General features: G+C 44.3%; 1 protein-coding gene across 14 annotated transcripts in view; it reads right to left on the bottom strand.

The window, feature by feature from the left end:
* The window catches only part of LOC110498435 (type II inositol 3,4-bisphosphate 4-phosphatase), a 243,404-nt gene that overhangs the window by 18,624 nt on the left and 212,341 nt on the right, over nucleotides 1-12,439 (bottom strand). For all 14 annotated transcript variants that reach the window (XR_005034211.1, XR_005034210.1, XM_036933670.1 and 11 more), the window contains 3 exons: nucleotides 10,681-11,034; nucleotides 8,623-8,770; nucleotides 1,091-1,266 (listed from right to left, as the gene is read on the bottom strand). Coding sequence is in view for 12 of the 14 variants with exons in the window: in XM_036933670.1 (XP_036789565.1) it covers nucleotides 1,091-1,266; nucleotides 8,623-8,770; nucleotides 10,681-11,034 (678 nt within the window). In the remaining 2 variants the exon portion in view is untranslated. The remainder of the gene's footprint in view (nucleotides 1-1,090; nucleotides 1,267-8,622; nucleotides 8,771-10,680; nucleotides 11,035-12,439) is intronic.

The following is a 12,439-nucleotide window of genomic DNA, read 5'->3' as shown; positions in this document are numbered from 1 at the left end:
ATAGGTAATGAAACAGGATATACACTAACAACCAACCGTAAACAATTCACACAATGAAGTTGAGATAAATTAATGTGCACAAATTGGTGGGAGAGAGCTCATTCTGGAGAGAGAAGTGCATTGTGCATCTGGGTGCTGCATGGTCAATCCAATGTCTGTATTGGCCATGCAGCATTTACGGTGATATGGCCTCTGCAGAAGTCAGGACATTCATACTTCTTGATCTTCACGGAGCAGTGAAGAGCTGTTGTGAAGGAAGTTGTCAAGGAAATTAGATTGTGTTTATACAGGATGTACCGGCCCCAACTACCGTCAACCAAACATGTCAATGCAGAGCTATACAGAGCCCCCTGCATTGTTACAACATTTAAGAGGTGCATGGCGATGTGGTACAGAGCTCGACTTGGCCTCTGCGTGCCTCTGGAGGCTTCATAATTGCCTCCGACCACATTTTCAGATCAAACATACATTGGCTTTTAGTCTAGGCCTTCGCAATGGGTTAGTTCACTGAGATGGGCACAATTATATTTGACTTTGTGTAATTACAGAAACCCTTGGCTAAAAATAAATGCAGAGGCCCATGTCATTCCAGTCAACTAATGGGGTTCAGCCCTAATTCACACAAAAGCCTACCGCCCAACTGTGGACTGAGTTGACCCCCTGCTGCAGAGATTATGTATGGAACATTATGCCATCCTAAGGCATTATCAGCTGATAAAATACTTGTTTATCTAGGTCACAAGGTAACTCAAACAACCTCTGAATGTAATTTTCCTGCAAGTAGTCTGAGCTGCTGCCGTATCAGTTTCAAAGACTTGCTGGATCACTTCCAATTACTGCATATGTTAGGATTAGGAGCTGTGTTTCAGTAGAAACATAGTCAGTGAAATGCTAACTAATCTCTTGTGTAAATTATGTAAACAAACACATGCCGTTGAATGGTGGTTTGATACTGTACATCATAACTAGCTTCCTAACAGCTGAAAAACGTTGGCATTGGTTAAAGAGCCTTGACATGACAAATCAATTGCACCAAATATCTATAGGCTGTTTCCAAAGTGGAGTCCTCATTTCACAGGTGGCCACCTACCGCCTGACTGAAGACCACATCCCTCCTCTGCTTGAGGAACAGTCCCTGGGGGATGCTGCAGGCCGCCTCCTGCAGCAGGACGAAGGTCATGGCCCTCCTGGCCCGCACCACCACCTCGGCGACGCACTCCTTCAACCTCACCACCAGAGGGCAGAGCTGCTCCCGCCAATCCCCTTCTGCAACATACAGAGAGATATGACAGGAGAAGACATATATATATATATATATACATATGATAACCATATATTGCAGTTTATGTTGGAATCTTGATGTGTCCTGATTTCTCTACATCTTTAGTTGTGCTGATTAAGGAGCCTAGAAATGCATCAGCATTAAATGAAAATGAAAATGTTAAGTTGCCATCCTGAAGAATGTTTCAAAACTTCAGTTACGGTATGTTCTCCAAGGACTGAAAACCCTTTCAGTGGTTTGTTTAAATGTTTGAGAAATGTTTTGCAGCTGGTTGCAGCTCTAACACATCTAATTTAGTTACATATTTCTTACAAGATAGATCATTGTTTGTTCATAGTTTGGACAGTTTGTTTAGCTTCTAGGGTCTCCAATTTATAAACAATTGTGGATTCAAAACATATCTGAAGCAAATATATATCAAACATCAGTGGGGTCAAGGTAGGGGTCAAGGCAGAAAGTCCATCCAGCTTTAGTGAGGTTTGAGAATGTAGTGGAATGTAGTGGTCAAGTGGAGTGAACCCAAGAGGCTGGCGTTTCATAATGCCTGTTGGATACTGCAGTATGAACCCAAGAGGCTGGCGTTTCATAATGCCTGTTGGATACTGCAGTATGAACCCAAGAGACTGGTGTTTCATAATGACTGTTGGATACTGCAGTATGAACCCAATAGGCTGGTGTTTCATAATGACTGTTGGATACTGCAGTATGAACCCAAGAGACTGGTGTTTCATAATGACTGTTGGATACTGCAGTATGAACCCAATAGGCTGGCGTTTCATAATGACTGTTGGATACTGCAGTATGAACCCAAGAGGCTGGTGTTTCATAATGCCTGTTGGATACTGCAGTATGAACCCAAGAGGCTGGTGTTTCATAATGACTGTTGGATACTGCAGTATGAACCCAATAGGCTGGCGTTTCATAATGACTGTTGGATACTGCAGTATGAACCCAAGAGGCTGGTGTTTCATAATGCCTGTTGGATACTGCAGTATGAACCCAATAGGCTGGCGTTTCATAATGACTGTTGGATACTGCAGTATGAACCCAAGAGGCTGGCGTTTCATAATGCCTGTTGGATACTGCAGTATGAACCCAAGAGGCTGGCGTTTCATAATGACTGTTGGATACTGCAGTATGAACCCAAGAGGCTGGTGTTTCATAATGACTGTTGGATACTGCAGTATGAACCCAAGAGGCTGGTGTTTCATAATGACTGTTGGATACTGCAGTATGAACCCAAGAGGCTGGCGTTTCATAATGCCTGTTGGATACTGCAGTATGAACCCAAGAGGCTGGCGTTTCATAATGACTGTTGGATACTGCAGTATGAACCCAAGAGACTGGTGTTTCATAATGACTGTTGGATACTGCAGTATGAACCCAAGAGGCTGGCGTTTCATAATGACTGTTGGATACTGCAGTATGAACCCAAGAGGCTGGTGTTTCATAATGACTGTTGGATACTGCAGTATGAACCCAAGAGGCTGGTGTTTCATAATGACTGTTGGATACTGCAGTATGAACCCAAGAGGCTGGTGTTTCATAATGACTGTTGGATACTGCAGTATGAACCCAAGAGGCTGGCGTTTCATAATGACTGTTGGATACTTCAGTATGAACCCAAGAGGCTGGTGTTTCATAATGCCTGTTGGATACTGCAGTATGAACCCAAGAGGCTGGTGTTTCATAATGACTGTTGGATACTGCAGTATGAACCCAAGAGGCTGGCGTTTCATAATGCCTGTTGGATACTGCAGTATGAACCCAAGAGGCTGGTGTTTCATAATGCCTGTTGGATACTGCAGTATGAACCCAAGAGGCTGGTGTTTCATAATGCCTGTTGGATACTGCAGTATGAACCCAAGAGGCTGGTGTTTCATAATGACTGTTGGATACTGCAGTATGAACCCAATAGGCTGGTGTTTCATAATGCCTGTTGGATACTGCAGTATGAACCCAAGAGGCTGGTGTTTCATAATGCCTGTTGGATACTGCAGTATGAACCCAAGAGGCTGGTGTTTCATAATGACTGTTGGATACTGCAGTATGAACCCAAGAGGCTGGTGTTTCATAATGCCTGTTGGATACTGCAGTATGAACCCAATAGGCTGGCGTTTCATAATGACTGTTGGATACTGCAGTATGAACCCAAGAGGCTGGTGTTTCATAATGCCTGTTGGATACTGCAGTATGAACCCAAGAGGCTGGTGTTTCATAATGCCTGTTGGATACTGCAGTATGAACCCAAGAGGCTGGTGTTTCATAATGCCTGTTGGATACTGCAGTATGAACCCAATAGGCTGGCGTTTCATAATGCCTGTTGGATACTGCAGTATGAACCCAAGAGGCTGGTGTTTCATAATGCCTGTTGGATACTGCAGTATGAACCCAAGAGGCTGGTGTTTCATAATGACTGTTGGATACTGCAGTATGAACCCAAGAGGCTGGTGTTTCATAATGCCTGTTGGATACTGCAGTATGAACCCAAGAGGCTGGTGTTTCATAATGCCTGTTGGATACTGCAGTATGAACCCAATAGGCTGGCGTTTCATAATGACTGTTGGATACTGCAGTATGAACCCAATAGGCTGGTGTTTCATAATGCCTGTTGGATACTGCAGTATGAACCCAATAGGCTGGTGTTTCATAATGACTGTTGGATACTGCAGTATGAACCCAATAGGCTGGCGTTTCATAATGACTGTTGGATACTGCAGTATGAACCCAATAGGCTGGCGTTTCATAATGCCTGTTGGATACTGCAGTATGAACCCAATAGGCTGGTGTTTCATAATGCCTGTTGGATACTGCAGTATGAACCCAAGAGGCTGGTGTTTCATAATGCCTGTTGGATACTGCAGTATGAACCCAAGAGGCTGGTGTTTCATAATGACTGTTGGATACTGCAGTATGAACCCAAGAGGCTGGTGTTTCATAATGACTGTTGGATACTGCAGTATGAACCCAAGAGGCTGGTGTTTCATAATGACTGTTGGATACTGCAGTATGAACCCAAGAGGCTGGCGTTTCATAATGACTGTTGGATACTGCAGTATGAACCCAAGAGGCTGGTGTTTCATAATGCCTGTTGGATACTGCAGTATGAACCCAAGAGGCTGGCGTTTCATAATGACTGTTCCATATCTCTTGGTGCATTCCCAGACTGACTGTTTTCATAGAAGTGAAAAGATAAGAGCTTGTCTGGCTGGTCAGCTTCCCCTAAAAATCGGAATAAAAACAAAATATATTAATACAAAAATATATACTTTTTTGAAAATATATTTTTCTCACAAAAGTAGTGCACTGGGCCTTTACTATTATTAGCGACCATATAGACCTCTGTAGTGGACTGATATAGACCTCTGTAGTGGACTGATATAGACCTCCGTAGTGGACTGATATAGACCTCCATAGTGGACTGATATAGACCTCCATAGTGGACTGATATAGACCTCCATAGTGGACTGATATAGACCTCTGTAGTGGACTGATATAGACCTCCATAGTGGACTGATATAGACCTCCGTAGTGGACTGATATAGACCTCCATAGTGGACTGATATAGACCTCCGTAGTGGACTGATATAGACCTCTGTAGTGGACTGATATAAACCTCTGTAGTGGACTGATATAAACCTCTGTAGTGGACTGATATAAACCTCTGTAGTGGACTGATATAAACCTCTGTAGTGGGCTGATATAAACCTCTGTAGTGGGCTGATATAAACCTCTGTAGTGGCCTGATATAAACCTCTGTAGTGAACTGATATAAACCTCTGTAGTGGACTGATATAAACCTCTGTAGTGGACTGATATAAACCTCTGTAGTGGACTGATATAAACCTCTGTAGTGGACTGATATAAACCTCTGGACTGATACACAGTTGAAGTCGGAAGTTTACATACACTTAGGTAGGAGTCATTAAAACTCATTTTTCAACCACTCCACAAATTTTTTGTTAACAAACTATAGTTTGGCAAGTCGCTTAGGACATCTACTTTGTGCATGACAAGTAATTTTCCAACAATTGTTTACAGACAGATTATTTCACTTATAATTCACTGTATCACAATTCCAGTGGGTCAGAAGTTTACATACACTAAGTTGACTGTGCCTTTAAACAGCTTGGAAAATTCCAGAAAATGATGTCATGGCTTTGAGTCAATTGGAGGTGTACCTGTGGATGTATTTCAAGGCCTACCTTCAAATTAACATGGAATAACAATACATTTTTGTGCAGTACTAATTTACCATCCTTACAAACCACTTAATGTAAATGTTCATTACTGTACTGTACATTGGCTGGTCATCTAGGGTTGTACCTGTAGACTTTCCATCACCATGAAGAAAACCAATGCAGAATCCAGTAATTAAGTACGTTGAGACATCAAGTTGTTTGTGATGATCAGTTGGTAGAGCATGGTGCTTGCAATGCCAGGGTTGTGGGTTTGATTCCCACGGGGGACCAGTACAAATGGTGCTTGCAATGCCAGGGTTGTGGGTTTGATTCCCACGGTGGACCAGTACAAATGGTGCTTGCAACGCCAAGGTTGTGGGTTTGATTCCCACGGGGGACCAGTACAAAAAAGTATGAAAATGGAAGCTCTCACTACTGTAAGTTGTTCTGGATAAGACATCTATTAAAATGGAAAAGGAATGAAGTCCATTTCAGTTTTTACATAGAAATAAGTTGCATTTGCAAAGACTGAGCACAGCACCAAGAACCAAGGTAGTGATACTGCATCAGCAAGGTCTCTCCCAGGCAGACATGTCAAGGCAGACAGGGGTTTCCAGATGTCCAAGCTCTTTTGAAGAAGCACAAAGAAAGGGCAACGTTGAGGACCGTAAACACAGTGGTCGGCCAAGGAAACTTACTGGAGCAGATGAAAGACACATCACGCTTACTTCCCTTCGCAAACGGAAGGTGTCCAGCAGTGCTTTCAGCTCAGAATTGGCAGAAAACAGTGGGACCCTGGTACACCCATCTACTGTCTTGAGAAGTCTGGTCAAAAGTGGCCTTCATGGAAGACTTGTGGCCAAAAAGCCATACCTCCGACGTGGAAACAAGGCCAAGCGACTCAACTATGCACAAAAACACAGGAACTGGGGTGCAGAAAAATGTCAGCAGGTGCTCTTGACTGAGGACTCAAATATTTGGCTGTAGCAGAAGGCAGTTTGTTCGCCGAAGGGCTGAAGAGCGGTACACGAATGAGGGTCTGCAGGCAACAATGAAGCATGGTGGAGGTTCCTTGCAAGTTTGGGGCTGCATTTCTGCAAATGGAGTTGGGGATTTGGTCATAATTATTGGTCTCCTCAATGCTGAGAAGTACAGGCAGATACTTATCCATCATGCAATTCCATCAGGGAGGCATCTGATTGGCCCCAAAATTATTCTGCAGCATGACAACAAACCCAAACATACAGTGAAAGTCATTAAGAACTATCTTCAGCGTAAAGAAGAACAAGGAGTCCTGGAAGTGATGGTATGGCCCCCACAGAGCCCTGATCTCAACATCATCAAGTCTGTCTGGGATTACATGAAGAGAGAGAAGCACCTGAGGCTGCCTAAATCCACAGAAGAACTGTGGTTAGTTCTCCAAGGTATTTGGGCCAACCTACCTGCGGAGTTGCATCAAACTGTGTGCAAGTGTACCTAGAAGAATTGATGCTGTTTTGAAGGCAAAGGGTGGTCACACCAAATATTGATTTGATGTAGATTTTTCTGTTCACTCACTTTGCATTTTGTTAATTGATAAATATAATCTATTAACATGTCTATTTTCGAAAGCATTCTTACTTTACAGCATTTTTCACACCTGCTTAAAACTTCACAGCACAGTACTGTATATCAACCAAGTCTTTTTATATTTCACAGGTATTATCCGTATTATCAGGTATTATATAGGTATTATCCGTATTATCAGGTATTATATAGGTATTATCCGTATTATCAGGTATTATATAGGTATTATCCGTATTATCAGGTATTATATAGGTATTATCCGTATTATCAGGTATTATATAGGTATTATCCGTATTATCAGGTATTATATAGGTATTATCCGTATTATCAGGTATTATATAGGTATTATCCGTATTATCAGGTATTATATAGGTATTATCCGTATTATCAGGTATTATATAGGTATTATCCGTATTATCAGGTATTATATAGGTATTATATATTAACTGTTTTACAGTTAATCGGACAGATAATTGTCAGACTGAAGCTACAAATGCTGGTAAACACTCATACATTTAGCTTTTTTTTTTATCACAAAAGTAGTGTATTGGGCCTTTACTAGTCCTGTATTAGTGGACCGACGATATAGAGGTCTTCAGTGCACCCACCCCCAAACTACTTCCCGTGGCTATGCCAGGAGGCCACCGCAGTGTTGTCCATGGATTCATTTCATTTTTTTTAAAGGAACTCGTCTGTTCTCTACCTTAATAAAAGGCTGCAGGTCCTGTTCACTCCCTGTGTCTGTTCTCTACCCTAATAAAATGCTGCCAACCACTTGGCAGTAGTGGACACGACCTCATCTTTTTTATTTTACCTTTATTTAACTAGGCAAGTCAGTTAAGAACAAATTCGTATTTTCAATGACGGCCTAGGAACAGTGGGTTAACTGCCTGTTCAGGGGCAGAACGACAGATTTGTACCTTGTCAGCTCGGGGGTTTGAACTTGCAACCTTCCGGTTACTAGTTACTAGTCCAACGCTCTAACCACTAGGCTACCCTGCCGCCCCGAGCAGAGAGAGAGAGGATTTGATTGGATGCAGGGGAGATAACGTCTGGGTGTGAATAACAAGAGGTCCTTGCTCCACTTCTCTGTGGTTATTTATGCACTCTCTTCTTCTTACCTTAATTCCAGTGGAGGCTGCTGAGGGGAGGAGGGCTCATAACGGCTGGAACGGAGCGAATGGAATGGACGGGCTCATTACCGGGCTCATTACCACGAGCCCGTCCTCCCCGACTAAGGTGCCACCAACCTCCTGTGCTTCATTCTGTCAGTTCTGAGAGGCTGAGTGTGTGTGTGTGTGTGCAGATTTTGTGCAGACCAAATACTGGCTGTCGTGGTACGTGGCTGCCACCCTATGGTGAGAAGGAGTTAAGACAGAGGACGAGAGCTTGTGCCATCTAGATACATCCAGGACTCTGGTTGGTATTGCAGGACTATATAACTGTATGTAGGTGATCTCAACATGGCAAGACAACACCAATAGATCTGGGACTAGGCTATAGGACATTGTTATGGATGTAGAGCCGTGTTTTTCTGTTAACTGTTTGTTGTAACTCTTTGATATACGACTCATTCAGCGCTGAAACTCTTACCAGGGTTGTGGGAGGTGATGACGTCAGCCAGGACCTGCTTAGGGATTGGTTGTTCCTGGTTGTTGTTGATTGGTTCCTGCTCCTGGAGCTTGTCCACCATGGCGATGACACAGTTGAGGCTCTTCGCCACGTCGGCCCACACCCTGTCCTAGAGGAGACAAACACAACATCAGCACCTGGCCTCTGTGTGTGAGTGTGTGTGTGTGTGTGTGAGAGAGAGAGAGAGAGAGAGAGAGAGAGAAGGAAAGAGTTCAATCTGCATGTTTATTTTTATTTGATTTATCTAGGCAAGTCAGTTAAGACTTACTTTCAATGACAGCCTAGGAACAGTGGGTTAACGGCCTTGTTCAGGGGCAGAACGACAGATTTTTACCTTGTCAGCTCGGGGATTCGATCTTGCAACTTTTCGTTTACTAGTCCAACGCTCTAACCACTAGTCTAACCTGCCACCCCATGTGATCTGTCTGGAAGATGAATCCATGTTCCACACCTGTCTGTTAGTGAACCACAACTGTTAGTGAACCACAAGATACTATTTGATCCCAAAACATAGAATGTAGTATATAATATCAACCATGTTAAATATGGATGTATATCTCTGCCTTGGTCCACTACAGTGGGTTTGAGTATGATTGGACGTTGGCTGTTCAAAGCCCTTATCACCAGAGTTCTACTAGCCTTTAACTTTCATTGTCTCAAAATCAAATCGGTCACAGAAGCACTATGAAGAGTTTCTCTACTCTCAGTAGATGGCAATTGCAGCCTGCTTGAAGAGATAACTCTCAAAGTGCATTTGTACTTTGGAGCAGAAAGCCTCCAAACTCCTCTGTTTCGTATTGTCCTCATAATACCCACATTTTTTAATTGATTTATTCACTTTCTGCCTGTTGGGGAAAGTAATTAGGCTTGCCAAGCATGGCTTAGTGTGTGTGTGTTGGAGTGCAGTTTGGATGTCCTTTGTCTCAGAGGTGAGTGTTTTTAAACTCTTCTCAAAGGCAGACAGTTGTTTGATGGCTGATTAGGAATTGTAGTGTGTGACTCCGGCTAAGTCCCTGCTGTTAGCTCTGGCTTCATTCCCCATCGTTTCTATTAGCACACACAGCACGCACACACACACACAGTTTCTTAAGACTTCTGTAACTGATATTAACTATTGTTTATCATCAGATACAGCAACTTTTAGACTTGCACTGGCAGAGGGAGAGAGAGAGAGAGTGAGAGAGACAGAGAGTGAGAGAGACAGAGAGAGTGACAGAGAGAGTGAGAGAGAGAGAGAGAGAGAGAGAGTGAAAAAGAGAGTGACAGAGACAGAGAGAGTGACAGAGACAGAGAGAGGGACAGAGACAGAGAGACAGACAGAGAGGGTGACAGAGACAGAGAGACGAGAGAGAGTGACAGAGAGAGAGAGACAGAGAGAGTGAGTGAGCTTTGACTATGTACAGACTCAGTGAGCATAGCATTGCTATTGAGAAAAGCCGCCGTAGGCAGACCTGGCACTCAAGAGAAGACAGGCTATGTGCTCACTGCCCACAAAATGAGGTGGAAACTGAGATGCACTTCCTAACCTCCTGCCAAGTGTATGACAATATTAGAGACACATATTTCCCTCAGATTACACAGATACACAAAGAATTCAAAAACAAATCCAATTTTGATAAACTTCCATATCTATTGGGTAAAATACCAGTGTACCATGACAGCAGCAAGATTTATGACCTGTTGCCACAAGAAAAGGGCAACCGGTGAAGAACAAACACTATTGTAAATACAGCCCATTTTTATGCTTGATTATTTTCCCTTTTGTACTTTAACTATTTGCACATTGTTACAACACTGTATATAGACATAATATGACATTTGAAATGTCTTTATTCTTCTGTAATGTTTACTGTTATTTTTTAAATTGTTTTGGCAATGTTAACATACGTTTCCCATGCCAATAAAACCCTTGAATTGAATTGAGAGAGAGGAAGAAGGGGGACAGAGATTGAGACCCACAGACAGACAGAGCAGAACAGACACAGAGTGAGATGATGGTATAGAAACAGCAGGACTTGCCCATTCCTCCTCGTCGTACTCCTTATGACACGGTATGGAGTCCTGGCGCTTCAGAGGAGCCTGCCCGTCTTCTCTGATGGGAGCCGTCTGGGAGCCACCATCCACATTATTACACACCACCACAGGGCTGTCTGTAGCCGATGGCTGCCCAGGACTGTGGCCTGGGTTCTGGGGTGGACTCTGGCCTTGTTGACCCCTCTGGCTGGGACTAAGGTGGTCCTGGTGGCTGTGACCCTGGTGGCCTGGAAGGGTCTGGTTCTGGTTCTTTGTAACATAGCCGGGCTGTGCAGTGTGGAGGGCCAGCAAGGCGCTCTTCACCAGCTCGTCTTTGAGCGCGTGCACAAACTGCTCCGTCTGCAAGAAATCAGAGGGAAGGGGGAGAGATTGTATGAGGGGGATGGGAGGGTGGTGAGGTAGGGAGAAATACAGACAGAGACAGAGTGAGAGAGAGAGGAAGGGAGGCAAAATGAAAAAGAGATAGAGGGTGAATGAGAGTGCCAGAGAACAGGGGAGAGGGATATCACTGAGGAGTTCATCAAAAACTGAGTGTGTGTGAGTGTGTGTGTGTGTGTGTGTGTGTGTGTGTGTGTGTGTGTGTGTGTGTGTGTGTGTTCAGCGGGCTAGTAAAATGAAGGAGTGATGGAAGATTAGCTTTCCTCCTCGCTAGCCTTCCCCACCGTGTTCGCCAGCGCCGGCGCCAGGCACCGGCAACAACATCAACAACAAGAAACAATTCAATTACTCCTCGGTGAGCCCTCTCGCCTCCAAGGGGTAGCTACCTCCTTTGTTCTCAAATTCACAAGCTGCTGAATGCTGATGATCATCCAGAGCCAAGACGGCTCGTACCCCGGCACCACAGATAAGGGCTCTCAGGAATAATTGAGTTAGCATCGCAATAAGCAATTCTATTACCACAGCAAACCACATGCAGTCTAATATGACACATGAGCAGAGATCCTTTGAACAGGCAAACAAGAGAACCAATGAGAGATTGAACAAATGAATGCGGCATACGTTAGTAAACGAAACCCACCTGGAGCATCTCTCCCCGTACTGCCACTAACCCCCTGACACATGACCCAGAGGGTAGAGAGGAATCTGTGCACCTCTCTGAGGTGAGAGAGGGTAGAGAGGAATCTGTGCACCTCTCTGGGGTGAGAGAGGGTAGAGAGGAATCTGTGCACCTCTCTGGGGTGAGAGAGGGTAGAGAGGAATCTGTGCACCTCTCTGGGGTGAGAGAGGGTAGAGAGGAATCTGTATACCTCTCTGAGGTGAGAGGGTAGAGATTAATCTGTGCACCTCTCTGAAGTGAGAGAGGGTAGAGAGGAATCTGTATACCTCTCTGAGGTGAGAGGGTAGAGATTAATCTGTGCACCTCTCTGAAGTGAGAGAGGGTAGAGAGGAATCTGTGCACCTCTCTGAGGTGAGAGAGGGTAGAAAGGAATCTGTGCACCTCTCTGGGGTGAGAGAGGGTAGAGAGGAATCTGTGTACCTCTCTGAGGTGAGAGAAGGTAGAGAGGAATCTGTGCACCTCTCTGAGGTGAGAGAGGGTAGAGAGGAATCTGTGTACCTCTCTGAGGTGAGAGAGGGTAGAGAGGAATCTGTGCACCTCTCTGAGGTGAGAGAGGGTAGAGAGGAATCTGTGCACCTCTCTGGGGTGAGAGAGGGTAGAGAGGAATCTGTGCACCTCTCTGAGGTGAGAGAGGGTAGAGAGGAATCTGTGCACCTCTCTGAGGTGAGAGAGGGTAGAGAGGAATCT

This window comes from Oncorhynchus mykiss, chromosome 10 (genome assembly GCF_013265735.2).
Source record: "Oncorhynchus mykiss isolate Arlee chromosome 10, USDA_OmykA_1.1, whole genome shotgun sequence".
NCBI classification, from domain to species: domain Eukaryota; kingdom Metazoa; phylum Chordata; class Actinopteri; order Salmoniformes; family Salmonidae; genus Oncorhynchus; species Oncorhynchus mykiss.
This window is presented reverse-complemented; position numbering and strand designations above follow the sequence as displayed.